This window comes from Notamacropus eugenii, chromosome 1 (assembly GCF_028372415.1).
Source record: "Notamacropus eugenii isolate mMacEug1 chromosome 1, mMacEug1.pri_v2, whole genome shotgun sequence".
Taxonomy (NCBI): Eukaryota; Metazoa; Chordata; class Mammalia; order Diprotodontia; family Macropodidae; genus Notamacropus; species Notamacropus eugenii.
In genome coordinates, this window is record NC_092872.1 from 270,867,118 (window position 1) to 270,882,364 (window position 15,247).

The 15,247-nt window shown below is 41.3% G+C and overlaps 2 protein-coding genes across 3 annotated transcripts in view; both read right to left on the bottom strand.

Moving 5' to 3' along the window:
- BICC1 (BicC family RNA binding protein 1) overlaps positions 1-15,247 on the bottom strand; it is a 277,456-nt gene that overhangs the window by 84,526 nt on the left and 177,683 nt on the right. The gene's annotated exons all lie outside the window — the stretch shown is intronic.
- Positions 2,171-2,787, bottom strand: LOC140517544 (small ribosomal subunit protein eS10-like). The gene has a single exon (XM_072628911.1). The coding sequence runs from the start codon at positions 2,726-2,728 to the stop codon at positions 2,231-2,233; it is 498 nt and encodes a 165-aa protein (XP_072485012.1). The 5' UTR covers positions 2,729-2,787; the 3' UTR covers positions 2,171-2,230.

The window sequence follows — 15,247 nt, forward strand, 5'->3', positions numbered from 1 at the left end:
TCCCCAGCATTTACCAGTGCCTGGCACATAGGAGAAGCTTAAGAAATGTGTATGGACTGAGTGACTGTCAGTTTCACCACTGTACAGATGAGGAAGCTTCCCCATGCCAAGAAAGAGAAGTAACTTCCCTAAGATCACACAGAGCACTTATCAGCAAAGCTGGAGCTCAAACCCAAGTCCCCTGGTCCTAGTCTGGAACTCTTTCCTCTAAACCCCACTGAATCCCAGTTCTGTCACTAAGTAGTGTGACCTTGAGCAAGTCCTTAATTTCTCTGGGCCTCAGTTTCCTCATCTAAAAAGATTGGATTGGAGGGGCTCTGAAACTCCTTCCAGCTCCATATCTGTTATCTGGTAATGTCTCATACATCATTGATCATGAGTCCACTGTGCACCCAGCTCTAGTGAGTGTCTTGAACAACCATCCCTTTGGGAACATTAAAACGAATTAAGCCAATCTAATCCAAACCAACAATTTATTAAGCATCTACTACTATATGTAGAGCATTTACTAAGCATCTACTATGTGCAAAGCACTTTGTTAGGGTCTAGTGGTACCAAACCAAAATCAAGATCGCTGAAATGGCAAATATTACAAATTGACTTAAAAGATCACCTGTTTCTCAACCACAATCCCATGACAAAACACCTTAGGAAGATGCACTAGCTACTTAAGCTAGTGAGGAGCATGTGCTCAAAAGGATAATGGGGAGGGCAGAGCAGGGGAAAAATCTCTGAATCTGGTGTCAGAAAGATGGAGTTTGAACCCCAGCTTTGCCAAACAGAAAAAGTCTGACCCCTCTTCTACCATGTTGTTGTTGTGTTGCTTCAGTCATATACGACTCTTTGTGACCCCATTTGGGTTATTCTTGGCAAAGATGCTGGAGTGCTTTGCCATTTCCTTCTCCAGTTTATTTTACAGATGGGGAGACTGAGGCAAACAGGGTGAAATGACTTACCGAAGGTTACACAGCTATTAAGTGTCTGAGGCCAGATTTGAACTCATGAAGATGAGTCTTCCTGACTCTAGGTCTGGCATGCCTGTGCCACCTAGCTGCCATTCTTCTATCATATCAGAATTTCAATTTATCTATCAATTCCACTTTGAGCTTTCCCTTCTAAAGGTTCAATAGCCCCAGCTCCTCCAATCAATCATCAGAACATAAATTTTAAGTTGGAAGGGAACACTAAGGTCATTCAGGCCCATCCCTTCTTATGTATAAGGAAAGTGAGTCCCAGAGGAGTAAAGTGATTTGCCAAAAGTCACAGAGGGAGGAAATGACCAAGGCAGGTGGCAGCCCAAGTCTCCTTACTCTAGATTCATTCTTCTTTCCATATTATGCCAGTTGCCTGATGACCTCAAATGCCAGACTCTCTCATGCCCTTGTTACCCTCCTCTGGAATCTCTCCAACTTATCAATGTGATTCCTAAAATAGGGTGCCCAGCACAGCAGAGAGTGTGGCTTGACCAAAGTGAGCTACATCAAGACTGTCACCTCCTTATTCCTGGAACCCAGGCCTAAGCCTCTCCCACTTTCAAAACTGTACCCAATAACCCCTAATTAACTTATTTTTTTGCACAGAAATTATGCCAGAAACCACCCTTCACTCCCAGTATTCCACTCTCTTTAGTAACTAACATACATTACTGGAAGCATCTTGGCATCTGCAGGCATTCTTTGATAAATGTCTCTTATTTATAAATGTTTACAGAAAGTAGTTCAAGACTGTGTGCCCACTTGACAGTATTTCTGAATTCTTTTTCCATAATATTGTTTCTGGCTCCAACCCAGCCTCTACCTTTGAAGGTATTTCTCTCATATCAGCAAAGTCTTTGGGGTTTGGCCTAGAAGATAACTTCTAAATGGGAATCAGGTGTGCTGAACTGCCCTCCAAACTGACTGAGGGAAGGCATCAACGAGGCTCAACAGACTTGCAAGCTTGGGTCTCTGGGAACACAATGAAGGGCAGAAAGAGGGGGACAGGGAGACAAAGAAGGGAATCTCAGCAAATACCCAGAAAAATGGTCTTTTCCATATATGTAGTAGAATGGAAAAAGGATTACACATGGAACAACAGATCTTATTAATATAATAAACTCACCATGTAACTTTCAAAGCTGTCCTCTGTGTCTGGGACTCTTTCTGGTCTCCATTCTATTCTCTAACATGGATTTTGTTTTGTTTTGTTTTTTCCCAAATTTTATTCAATATGAAACATATCTCTACAGTTATTATTGAGGAGGTTGACCACGTCCACGACCAAATCCACCTCTAAATTTGAATTCTGTTGCTGACCCAGCCCCAGCCTCAGCCTTCTTGTCAGCACCAGGGGGAGCAGCACTTCGTCTGTATGTGTCTCTGTCAGCTCCACCACGAGTAAGCTGGGCAGGTCGCTCACCCTCCAGACCTTTGGGCCTTGGCCTTCCTGTCTCAGGACAACTTCTTCGGAGTGTGGCAGGCACGATCTCAGGGGGCAGGTGAAGGTAATCCCGGAGGTACTGAATGCCCTCATTGGTGAGGTACCAGTAGAAATGCCTCCATGCAAACTGCTCCTTAACATAGCCACGAGACTTTAGAGACTGCATGGCCTTCATGACATGGAGATTCGGCACATTCTTGTCTGCCAGCTCAGGATGCTTTGGCATGTGGACATCCTTCTTGGCTACCATTACTCCCTCCTTAAAAAGGAGTTCATAGATGGCAATTCGGTTCTTCTTGGGCATCAACATCTCGGTGGCGGCGACGAGTGCTGCTCTACAGGAGCCCAGGATAGAAAGGGCTCTAACATGGATTTTTTAAAGATACTTCAATGAGGGCCAATACAAAAGAGTCACAACTCAAGGACCCACCTTTGATGGGACTTCCCTGCAAATGCTCATTAATAAGCTCTAAATTAGGAACCAGAATATTCCTGCATATCAGACCACACTTGAACTGAAAACACTATTGGTGTCCAAGCAAAAGGACAGAAAATGTGTTCCTCATCACTTAACTTCTGCCTTCATGGGGAGACACTAGGGAAGAGAAGACCACTGAAAGATATCAGGACCCTGGGAAAAGGAGCATTGGTGAGGTAATATGCAGAATAGATAAAGAGCTGGACTGGCAGTCAGGAAGACTTGGGTTCAAATTCTGCCCCAGACCCTGGTTATATAACCCTAGATAAGTCATCAAATCCATTTGAGCATCTGTTTCTTCATTTATAAAACAGAGATAAATTTACCTAGAGTATTTACCACACAGAGTTGTTGTGAGACTTGCACATGATAATGGAAAGAAAAAAGGAAACAGGCATTTATTAAGTACCTACTATATGCCAGGCACTAACCTAGAGAATTCTGCAAATATGATCTCATTTAAAACTCAAAACCACCATAGGAGATAGGTACTATCCTCATTTTACAGTTGAGGAAGCTGAGACAAGCAGAGGTTAACTGACTTGCCCAGAGTCACACAGTCAATAAGTGTCTAAGGTCAGATTTGAACCACTGGGCCACCCAACTGATCGTGTATATGGATCAGAGACTCCTAGATTTGTAGCTGGATGACCTTAGAGGCTTTGATTCTGTTTTCTGATAGTTCTTAATTTTCTTCCTTGTATTGAACTGAAACCAGCCTCCATATAATAAACTATACTGTGGTCTATACTACACTACACTACATGATACTATACTATAAAACATAATATAATATATATTGGTACAAGGCCTCCCCTTTGGTGATATAAAGAATAGGTTTAATGAACCTTCTACATGGAAACCCATTTCATTTTAAGAGGGTGACCACATGTCTCTATTATATTGGCAGTCTTGCCATAGCAACAAAATGTGAGGAAAGTGCCAGCATGCTGAGTCATGAGTTTATAGGACAGCATAGACAAGAGTAGCATTGGATAGTCAGGTGTGAATAGACCATTTTCAACACCTCCCAATGGAGGGAGTCATCCCATTGACAGATCACAGACCCACTGGAGTACTAGTGCACCACATCTTTCCTCCCCATCCTCCACCTCTTTCTTCTAGTCCTCCATTTCTTGCACTGGTTGTCAGATGACACAGCTTTCAGACCTGGTCCTTCTCCTCCTACGGGCATTTAAATTAGTCAACATCCTACTTACAAAGCATCCTCCAGAGCTGAACAATGGCCTTTCAATATGGTCTGACCAACACAATGGGTCTGTTATCTTGAGACTTCATGTTAGTGGGATCCTCGGCTACATCGTGCCAAAGGATAAGACTTTGGGTAATGGAAGCTTCAGATCTTTCAGAGAACCACAGTAAACTTCTGCTGCCTCACCCCTCAGCATCCAATCAAACACAAAACACTTTTGTCCTGTGTCAGAGCCGAGTATAAATTGTGTCAAAGTCTCACATTTCAATTTTATGGTGTTAGGCTTTGGGTTTGGAGTCTTTATGGGAAACTATTGAATTGTCAGTATCATCTTCATAAAAAAAACTAATAAAAATAACATCCAAGGATAAATTTCTTCCCGTAGTTTTCTCATGAGGTTCTAAGTTATTATTTTTTCTTGCTCTGTAAGCAGAGCTCTGAGAATAGAAGGAACATCACTGGGATGACTTCACAGCAATGATGGGTCTGTTTCAGAGTCCATGAGGTTGATGAAAAATGCTATTCACCTCCATAGGAAGAACTAATGGAGTCTGAATCCATATCATTTTTCACTTTCTGTATTTTCTCATGGGCTTTTTTTTGGTCTGCTTTTTTTTCACAACATGACTAACATGAAAATATGTTTCACATGATTACGCAAGTATAACCTATATCAAATTGCTTACCATCTCAGGGGGATAAAGAAGAGGAAAGAAATTTGGAACTCAAAATTGTAAAAAAAAAAAAAAAAATGTTAAAAATTGTTTTTACATGGGATTGGGGAAAAGTAAAATCTTACTGATAACAATAAAAAAAGGCCATGAGGTTTAAGGTACAAAAATAATAATGGGGCATCCACCCTCCATTCTCCAAAATGGGCAGCAATCTGCATCTAAAAGCAGCAAGCAGAAGTAGAAAATGCAATGAACTTGGAGCAAGAGGACTCGCTGCGCCAGTTACTATTTGGGTGTCTCTGAATCCGTCACAAGCTCCCTGGGCCTCAGTCTCTTTACGTATAAAATGGAAGGAATGGATTGGATAGCTTTCAAAGTCCCTTTCATCTCTGGATCTAAGAGCCTGTGACTTCTCTGGACCCTAAAGCAAAAGGAATGGTTGCTAGGGCTCCTTCCAACTCTAGATCAATCATTAGATGAAATACTATTTCCAAGAAGAAGGCAGTGGTTGAATCCGTACAAATTCTCCCTTCTATAAGAAGTCTTTCCCAGTCCTTCATAATCTCCATGTCTTTCCTTTGTGCTGATTTCTATCCTGGCTGCAATTTGTTTGTTCATAGTTGTCTGCCTCTGGTTTCTGCTCCATTAGAATGTGAGGTCCTTGGGGGTAAGAGCTGTCTTCCTTCTTTCTTTGTATCCCTAGGACTTAGCACAGTGCCAGGCACTAACAAATACTTTTTGACTTTTCTTAAACAAGTATTTATTAAACGCCTACAAGATCTCCTGGATAAATGACTCCACAGTTATCTTTCAACAGATAGCCCATGTACCACATCTCCAAGCTTCATCAAGAGAACTCGGGAAGGGCCCCCAGCTGTGAGTTGCCCCCCATCTGTGGGGGAAGCAGGGAGAGGTGCCCCAGGCCTGCCAGGAAGCATGGAGATACAGGAGCTTCAGATGCAGGACAGAATCTTCCTAGCCTGCTTCCACGAGCCCCAGACACTCAGTAATGATCTTAGCAAGTGGAAAGATTTCCCTCGCCCATGTGGACTGACTGTAGTGTACGCCTGGAAAGAGGATTTGGGGACCAGCTCGAGTCCGAAATGGCTCTGCTTCTCTTCTCTCCAGCATATACTTTTCTAAATTGATTAAGGTTTGCATTTTTAGAAGTGGGGTGGTATTGGTGCTTGCTGTTCCTTACATGAGTATCCCTAAGAAAACATTCATAATTAAAATGCCCTGGATAGCAGGGAAACGTGATAAGAAGCTCAGGGCTAGCCCATGTTCTCACTCGCAAACATTTATCCCAGACCTTAAACCAGGAGACCTTGTGGAAGAGACACACCTAACCGCTGAACCTGGGGCCTCTTGGGTCTCTTTCCACTCTAAAGCCATGACCCTATTATCCTCTTGACCTCTAGTACCCACACTAAACAGCACACAGGTCCTCAAATCACCTTTCCAAAAGTCAAATTCAGCTGGGAATGGGGGTAGTTCTCAAGGACAGACGCCAAACACAGGTATCTATGATGAGGAAAGAGACTTTTGATGAATGTTTATTTTTCTCCCCTGCTAAATTTGGGTAGCTTGGAGCAAAACCCCAACTGTCCCTCCCTAGTTACAACCTCACCATAGAGCCTCTCATAATCGCAACAGCTAGTATTTATTAAGTGCCTGCTTTTCTTTCTTCACAACAATCCTGAAAGGTAAGTGTTATTGTTATCCCCATTTTGCAGGTGAGGAAACTGAAGCAGACAGAGGTTAAGTGACTTGCCCAAGGTCACACAACTAGTATACATCTGAGGTGGGATTTGAACTCAGGTCTTCCCGATTCTAGGCCCAGCACAACAGCTGATATGGTTATAAAATGAGTGTTCAGTTGAGGACATTAAATGAGTTGCCACATATCTAGAAAGATATCTTTCTAGATTAACAGTGCTGCTAAGAAAGTTCTAACTGTAAGTTTGTGTTATATAAATGCATCTCATTCATCTCCATAATTTTCATTCAGAAAACATGATCATTTCCACAGAACTGAATTTTGTATTTGTCTTAGTTCCAAAGAAAGGATTCAACAGGCAAATTAATCATGTGAATAAGATTGCAGGGAAAATGTCAGCCATCATTAAGTCCTACTATGTGTCCAGTAAAGTGCCAGGCACTAGGTTTGAACAACTCAAGAGAAAGGATTTTCTGACATTTTAGAAGTAGCTGGGGCTTTTTTTATCCTGTAGAAAAATGTAACAACGTCCAATTATTTTTGTTTAAACAGATTCCCTGTGGAATTCTATTAAGTAACATTTGGTTGGCCTCCTTTGAGCCCCCACAGGCTTATGAAATAAAATAGCATTTACAAAAAATGCTGAAATTCAGACTTTTCGTTTTCAATTCAATGGATGCTAATTATTGTAAAGTTAAAGTAATGATTCTTTCCTTAATTTTACCTTAATCTATTGACTGAGTCTTCAGGAAGCTGATTTCCAGGTTTGCTGATGGAGTCACCTTTGGAAAGCCATTTTGTATGTACAGGAGGAAAAGCAGTGAGCTTGGAAGCAGAGGATACGGGTTCTGCAACTTATTAGCTGTGTGACCTTGAGCAAGGCACTGCTCCTCTCTGGACCTCAGTTTCCCTGCTTGGAAAGTGAGGCAATCAGAAGAAATGATCTCTAAGGTTCTTTCAGCTATAAATCTATAGCTATAAATCGATCAACCAATCACTCTCCTGACAACCCTAAGAACATGTTTACACTGACATATGGGGTTCTCAGAGGTTCAGTGGCTCCACAAGAATCACAGTGCCTTTACTAGTAAAGGCCAGAGAAGAGATTAAACCTAGGAAGGTCTCTGTAGACCCCAGACCCATCCAGATCCTCCCAAGAAGAGTTACTATTCTTCTTCACATTCTGTGATTTATCAGCACATCAGCTCAGCTGATCCTCCAAACAGCCCAGAGGGGTAGGGAAAGGAGGAGACAAGTCAGAAGTCTGGAGTGGTCCTGGGCAAGTCACTTCCCTTGCTATTCTGGTCATCTTTCCATATTCAAGCCAAACCAATCATTTTTACCATGGCAGGGGAGTAGTGGGAAACTGTAAAATTGTTGATGTGTCAACAGTGGATTCCAAGATCTGGAGTTACCTCCCTCAGTCCCCTCAGAATGCTGAGTTTTGCTTATTCATCCCCTGACTCAATTTCATTATCTGTTTGGCCTCTAGGGTTAGACATACATGTAAACACATGGCTGTCTTCACCTCTCAGGTACCTTAAGTCAAGATAAACACACCCATATCATCAGTGTTTCTCGGCCCAGCTGCTGATTCTCCTGGCTCAGCTTTGAACTCCTTCCAGGATGTCTGTATCTTTCTGGCAGGAAAGGGTCCTGAAGGGCCTTCTGATAGTGAGTTCCCCATAATCACATAAAACTCATTTCTGCTATCTCTGGTTCACAGCCCACATTTTTAATAATAAAAAGCAGGCTTACAGCATGGGAAGGTTTGCAAAGTACTTTCCAAATATTATCTCATTTGAGACTCACAACAACCCTGGGAGATAAGTGCTAATAATATCTCTGCTTCACAGAAAAAGAAAATGAGTCAGGCAAGGGTTAAGTGACTTGTCCAGGGTCACACAGCCAGGAAGGATCTGTAGCAGGATTTTAATTTGGGCCTTCTTGTCTTCAGCACTCTCTCCACTGCACCCCTGAGCTCCCTGGCAGGGATCAGATATCTAGCCAATAACTTTATTCACTTCCAGTTTGATAGCCTGATTTGTCTATGCAACATTCGAAAATCTATTCCACACACATGCTCTCTGCCCACCAGAAAACAGAACTGACTTCTCAGGATTTACCCAAGAGCTTGAAGGAAAGGTTTACAGGTCCTGAAGAAAATGACTCATTCCTTAAGCCCACCATGCCTACTAATTTAATTCAACTGAATTTAAGAATTCAATGCCTGAGCAAGGCAGTGGGTTAGACGTTGAAAATACAAAAAAGGAAGAGATAGAGCACAATTTCTTCCCTCAAGGAGCTTACATACTACCCTCTGCTTGCCTGGCTTTCCTTGCCTAGAAATTTCCTTACCTATTCAAAATTTAGCCACTCTTCAAGCCCTGGCTTCAGTCCCATGGTCCCCATGAAGACCTTCCAGATCTCTCTAGTCCTGATCAACCTGCTTTGCCTCTGAAAGGTCTACCAAATTTAAAGTCTGCCCTAGACAAATCTGCAATTCTTTACATAGGTCTTCTAAATGCTGGAAGATGGATATCATGGCCTTCCATCCTCCCCAGACCCAGCTTTCTCGGCTCCAGACTTCACATCTACCAGTTCCTTCAATCAATCATTACCTGGCAATATCTCAAGGCCCTTATCAATCCAGTTGTTCTCTTTTGGACTCTGGCTTGTCAATGTCTTGCCTAAAATAAGCGCCAACACCAAACCTTCCATTTGGATGGTGCAGTACAAGCTGAAGTGTTGTTCCCATTTGGTGGACGTGGTGTTGTAATAATCATTCAAAAACATAATTGGCGAACTGAAATCTTGTTTTAAGAGGAAACATGCTTTAAAACACAGATTGTTGAGAGAACAAATTGTCGAATTTTTATCTCTTTCTTTGTCTTTATGGCCTCAGCACCTAGGACAGCACCTGGAATGTAGTAAGGGCTTAGAAAATGTATATTGATTGATTGTTTGAGAAGACCTGAAACTTTCTGGGGAAACTTGAAACTTAATTGAGCCAACAAAGGCCATAATCCCACTATCTCCTCAAGAACAGTCAAGAACTCCATATTAGGAAGGGATGGAGAGCTAAAGATGACTTCATTCACAACAAAGGACTTCGAGCATCAGCCTCAAGCAGAGTGTGCTAGCCAAAAGCACAGTAGCATTTATGTGGAGGCAGCCAGAAGTGAAAAAGCTCTGTGAAAGCAACACAAAAAGAGCCCTTTGCTCCCAGTGGTACTCAGAAACTTGGGCAAGCTACTATTGCCCAGGGTCTCTGACATTCCACTCAAAAGAGAAGGAGTTTCTGAGAGCTTACCATTCACCACCCACAGCTCACCATACAAATATCAGGCCCATCAGGAATGTGTAGCATCCATGTTTGCAACTTAAATGCTTAATAGCTGCCACCCGACTTCTTCCACGATGCTTCCTGCACACAATATTCAGCAGCAGAAGCCACTCTGGCTGGTGCCATTCTCTTTGTTTGACTTCCCCTTCCCGGGCAGCCTCTGAGTTTGTCTGTCTTCTAATAGCCTGAAAATATATCAAGTTCTCTGAAATGTCACATGGTGGACTCTAAGAAATGGGCTCAAGTCCAAGGTCCCACAGTCACTGGCTAACAAGTTCATAATGTGAAAGTTGGAAAGGGTCTGAGAAACCAACCAGTCCAAACCCCCTTTTCACCAACGAGAAAACAAACCTCAGTGGTGAAGAGATTTGTTCAGTTGTGTCTCACTCTTCATGACCCCATTTGGGTTTTTCTTGGTAGAGATACTAGAATGGTTTGCCATTTCCTTCTCCAGCTTATGTTACAGATGAGGAAACTGAGGCAAACAGGGTGAAGTGACTTGCCCAGGGTCACACAACTACTAAGTGTCCAAGGCAGGATTTAACTCGGGAAAAGGAGTCTTCCTGATTCCAAGCCTAGTGCTATATTCACTGCACCACCTAGCTGTCCAAGGTCAAAGCAGTTGGAGGCCCAAAAAGTTCATCCCTTCTGACTTGAAAAGGACCTTAGAGGTCATTTAGTCTAACTCATTTTACAGACCAAGAAACTGAGACCTAGGTAATGACTGATCCAAGGTCACACAGGTAATAAGTAACTGAGCAAAGATGTGCACCCAGTTCCCTCTAGATCTGAATCCAGGGCTTCTCCTACTGTACAAGGCTGATCTTGCTGATTATTCAATGTACTGCCTTAACTTATGACAAGGTCATGGAGAAAACGCATCTGAAAAATTGCATAGTGTGGCTGGGGATTCTCCATCAACCCTTGCTTTAAACCATGGCAGCTGGTGTCCCAGATGTGAGAAAATATCTTTAAATAATGATCTTCCCCCAGTAAAGAAATTTGGGGTGCTTCCAAAATGATGACTATGACCTGGAAGGGTATGTACATAGCTGAAGAAACAATGACTCTTCTCTCAGGGAAAGCTGTAGGATGGACAAGTTTCAGCAGCTTTCAGTTCCACATCTGGGGATTGGGAGAGAGTTAGTAAAATGACTCCCCTCCTCTTCCAAGATCAGCTTCCTCTCTTTCATTCCTGAATATAGACACTCTCAACGCCTGGAGACATACCAAGATCATGGCAAGATCTTCCCCCTCCAGTCACAGCCTTGAATATTCAGAGAGGCCAAAAGGCAGAGAACTTTTCTGGGCCCCAGTGTGAAATGCACCACAGGCAACATGTTCCAACAAAGCAGAGGGTGAGAGGCCTCAGTCCTTTACAGAAGGCACATCAATGCTGAAGTCTATATACAGAGCTAAGTGTGGAAAGGGGCCAATAGCCTCCAAAGCCAACTTGCAGATTAGGCCAATGTCTATAAGCTTCCATCCCACAATTAAAACTTGGGTTGAATACTGTCCTTTTATTAATTCTAAAAAAAAATAAGTACAGAAGCTAATATCATGTATCCCAATAAGTCTGATCTCCATATTTGGCACTATCCAAGCAGACCATCCTATCATCCCACCATCCTGTGTCCCAAGACAGTCTGTCACATACCTGAGTGTGGTCCTGATCCTAAGACACTGAAGTTTATATAGATCCATGCCAGAAACTCTAACCTATTCTTTTTTCCATTTACTGTAGAGCATAGAAACAAAAGAAAACAAATTTGACTGCATTTTTGGCCAGACCCAACTATATAATATGTCATTTAAAACCCTACAGTACTTGATTTTGGCATTCCCACTGTATGCTTTAGATTTGGGGTTGTTATTGTATCTGGCAAACTTAACACCCACGTTCACCAATATTTCGTAGGGTTGCCCATCAGCGTTGGTTGGGCTAAAGTCAGATCTCAATCTCTGAGCATCATTTCCTAATATTTATGTTACCTGTTCCTATTTCTCTTGTTTCATGACCCGAAAGCTTCCACATTTTTGTTTTTCCAGTGATGGAAAAATTTTGGCTTTTACCCACAATGCCTCAGGCTCAAAAGATCCTAGATTTAGAACCAAAAGGCTTCAGAGAGGTCATGTCATACACCTCTTTTATTTCAAAAAATGAAAACATGGAAGCTGAGAAAGATGAGAGAAAGGTCTTTACATATAGGATAAAGAAAACAGATTCTGAAGCCAGGTCTTTGAATTCAAAATCACAGAAATGCAGAATCAGAAGGAACCTCAGAGAGTCCATCTTGTAACCTAAAATATGTCTGACAAGAGATCATCCTACATCTTCTTGAATACATCCCAGGAGAGGGAATCTTCCACCTGCCCAGGCAGTCCATCCTATCCTTGGACAGTTCCTCAGGCCTAAATATGGGTCTCCTCAACTTCCCTCATCATCTTCATTCATTCAAGGGAAGAAGACTACTCCACCTCTTTTCCTCTAATTGAAGTGAAAGAGAAAGTGAACGTAATATCAGTGACTAGAAGTGGGACAGATACAGAGTGAATCAATGTGTGCCAGAAACTAGGGAGTGGATTTAGTTTGGCTTTCTGGGGCCAAATAGAACATTCCTTCAAATACCTGAAGCTGCCTAGCATGTCTCCCCCGTATCTTCTCTTCTCCATGAGTTCTGTGACTACAGACCATATCTGGTGAGCATTTCATCTTGCCTTGCCAAGTCTCAGGGTCACCAAGTCACTTTCTGACTGTCTCCATGCATCCCACCAAGGCTCATACACTGCCCCCTCCCCCTAGCAACATGACCATTCATGGTAACAACACCTCAACCAACTGCCTTATTATCTCTGTGACTTCTACCTCCCAAAAACTCCTGCATGGCTCCCACTGCCCTTTAATTTGTATTATTTTCTCCTACTATAATGTAAACTCTTGCTTACTTTTATTTGAATCCACAGGATTTAGCAGGGTACTAACACAAAGGAAGAGCTTAATAAATTCTTTTTCATTCATTCAGGCTACACATTCCAAAGTCCTTGAATTGATTCATTTCTACTATATCACTCTTTCTAACAACCTCTTCCAACTCTGTGATTTGTTTAAAACTCATTCATCAACGTGAACCGCTTCTACAAAGGTACAAATACGATGAGAGGTAGAGTGTCTTGTATGAGGAACATCAGGCAGGACACTGGGATCAAAGCAGACCCATGTTTCTTTTGAGAAAGAAGAAAAGTTTTTTCAACCTGGAAACTGACAGGAGACGGACATTGTGCTCCTCTTTGTCTATTTCCTCCTCATTTTCTGCCACTTCGCCAATAAATACTACCAACACTCCTATCAGCACAGTCACTGACTGGCAAAAATCTCAGTATAACAAACTTAAATTACACTTTGGACCCTGTGGTTGAACTAAAGTTTCATTACAATGAATATTGATTTTTACAAAAGAGTCACAGACTTGTTGTTCTTTATAATATATCAAGCCTTGCTTTGATAGTTTGTGATATCTATGATAAAGTTGTACACATGGGATATAAATGGAGGCCTACCATCCCACATAGGAAAAAGGAGATCAGAGATAGATAGATAGACAGATGGATGGGTGGATGGATGGATAGATAGATAGATAGATAGATAGGTAGATGATAGACAGACAGATGGACAAATACATAGATAGACAGATAGATAAATAGATGAATAGATAGACAGATAGATGTACATATGTGTATTTATCAACATTAAAGTCATAATATATGGCTTCACCAAAAAGAGAAAACTTGGCCAGATTAACTATAGGATTGGTAATTAATCAACCTAGGTTTTCTCCACCCTCTCTTCTTTGAAAATAATTTATACTAGCAATATAAATTATTATTAAATAATTATTATATTATAATTATTAAATAATTAAATAGTTGATTGATGAATAAACTAAAATATTAATTTAAAACCCTATATGATGGGGTTTTCTGAGAAAATGTTTCTAATTTCTATACCAGATAAGAACCAAAATACTCTAGTCAATAGCACTCTTACATTTTCAAAAGACATAAATTCACACTAAACTTACCCTAAATAAGATCTATGAGATAAATGTTTTTCTTTTACTTTGACAAGGAAAAATAGTTAATATAACTGACTTGCTCATAATATTATTTCTTATACGTCATGGTAAACAGAAAGAAGAATATGATGAGTTATTAACTAACAAATCTCACAGAGGAATTTCCTCCCCACTCACTTCCATAATTTCTCTCCCCTTCTATCCCCCTTTTCCCTTTCCCTTCATTTCTTTCTTTCTTTCTTTCTTTCTTTCTTTCTTTCTTTCTTTCTTCTTCTTCTTCTTCTTCTTCTTCTTCTTCTTCTTCTTCTTCTGCTGCTGCTGCTGCTGCTGCTGCTGCTGCTGCTGCTTCTTCTTCTTCTGCTTCTTCTGCTTCTTCTGCTTCTGCTTCTTCTGCTTCTGCTTCTGCTTCTTCTGCTTCTTCTGCTTCTGGTTCTTCTTCTGCTTCTGGTTCTGCTTCTTCTGCTTCTTCTTCTTCCTCTGCTCTCTTCCTCCCCTCTTCCTCCTCCTCTTTCCTCCCTTTATTCCTTTAAGAAGTCAAATCTGGTTTTATATTTTATACAGTACATGTCTTTCACACAGTTGAGAGGAGTAAACAGGAATCATTCCTGAGGTGATAAGAAAAAAATGTATCATTGTTTGCTCCTTCCACAGCTTTGACTTAAAACTTAATACAGAACCTGGGAGCACTAAATATGTATGATCAGTAGACAGAGCTGGAGCCCTTTATTAATCTCTTCTAGACTCAAGCAAACAGACTAAAATGCTGAGAACTCATTACCAGGATCCTGTGTTCTGTTCTCCCACAGAAGGAATAGAGGTTTCACATTTGACAGGACATTTTTTCCCACATCTTAGTTCCATTTTCTCTTTTTTAAAACATTTTATTGTACATCCCATATAAGATTTTATGTCATTTTGGGAAGGGAGGGAAGAGGGAGGGGGAGAAAATTTGGAACTTATGGAAGTGACTGTTGAAAACTGAAAATAAATAAATTAATAAATTTAGAGGAAAGAAACATGTTATCAAATGATACTTCTGCCCTTGGATCCTGAAGCTTTAGGCTAAAGGCCAACTTCTAAAACTCTAATACAAATGAAGTCTTGGGTTTTGTTTGCAACTCCAGATTTCATCATGTTTTCGAACTGGAGCACCCTGATGAAAGTCAAAAACCATCATTCCCAGGGTCTGTAAAAATTCCCAGCAGATGAAAAATAACAAAGACTGGCATTCCCAATTTCACTATCTTGGTAATGATGGACTTGCAGAGAGAAGGCTGGCAAAGTATTTCTCAGGGTTAATAACTTCATGTCCTTATCTATCCAGG

Excerpts from the sequence above, each read along its gene's own strand:
- LOC140517544 (XM_072628911.1), bottom strand. The coding sequence starts at position 2,728 with ATGTTGATGCCCAAGAAGAACCGAATTGCCATCTATGAACTCCTTTTT.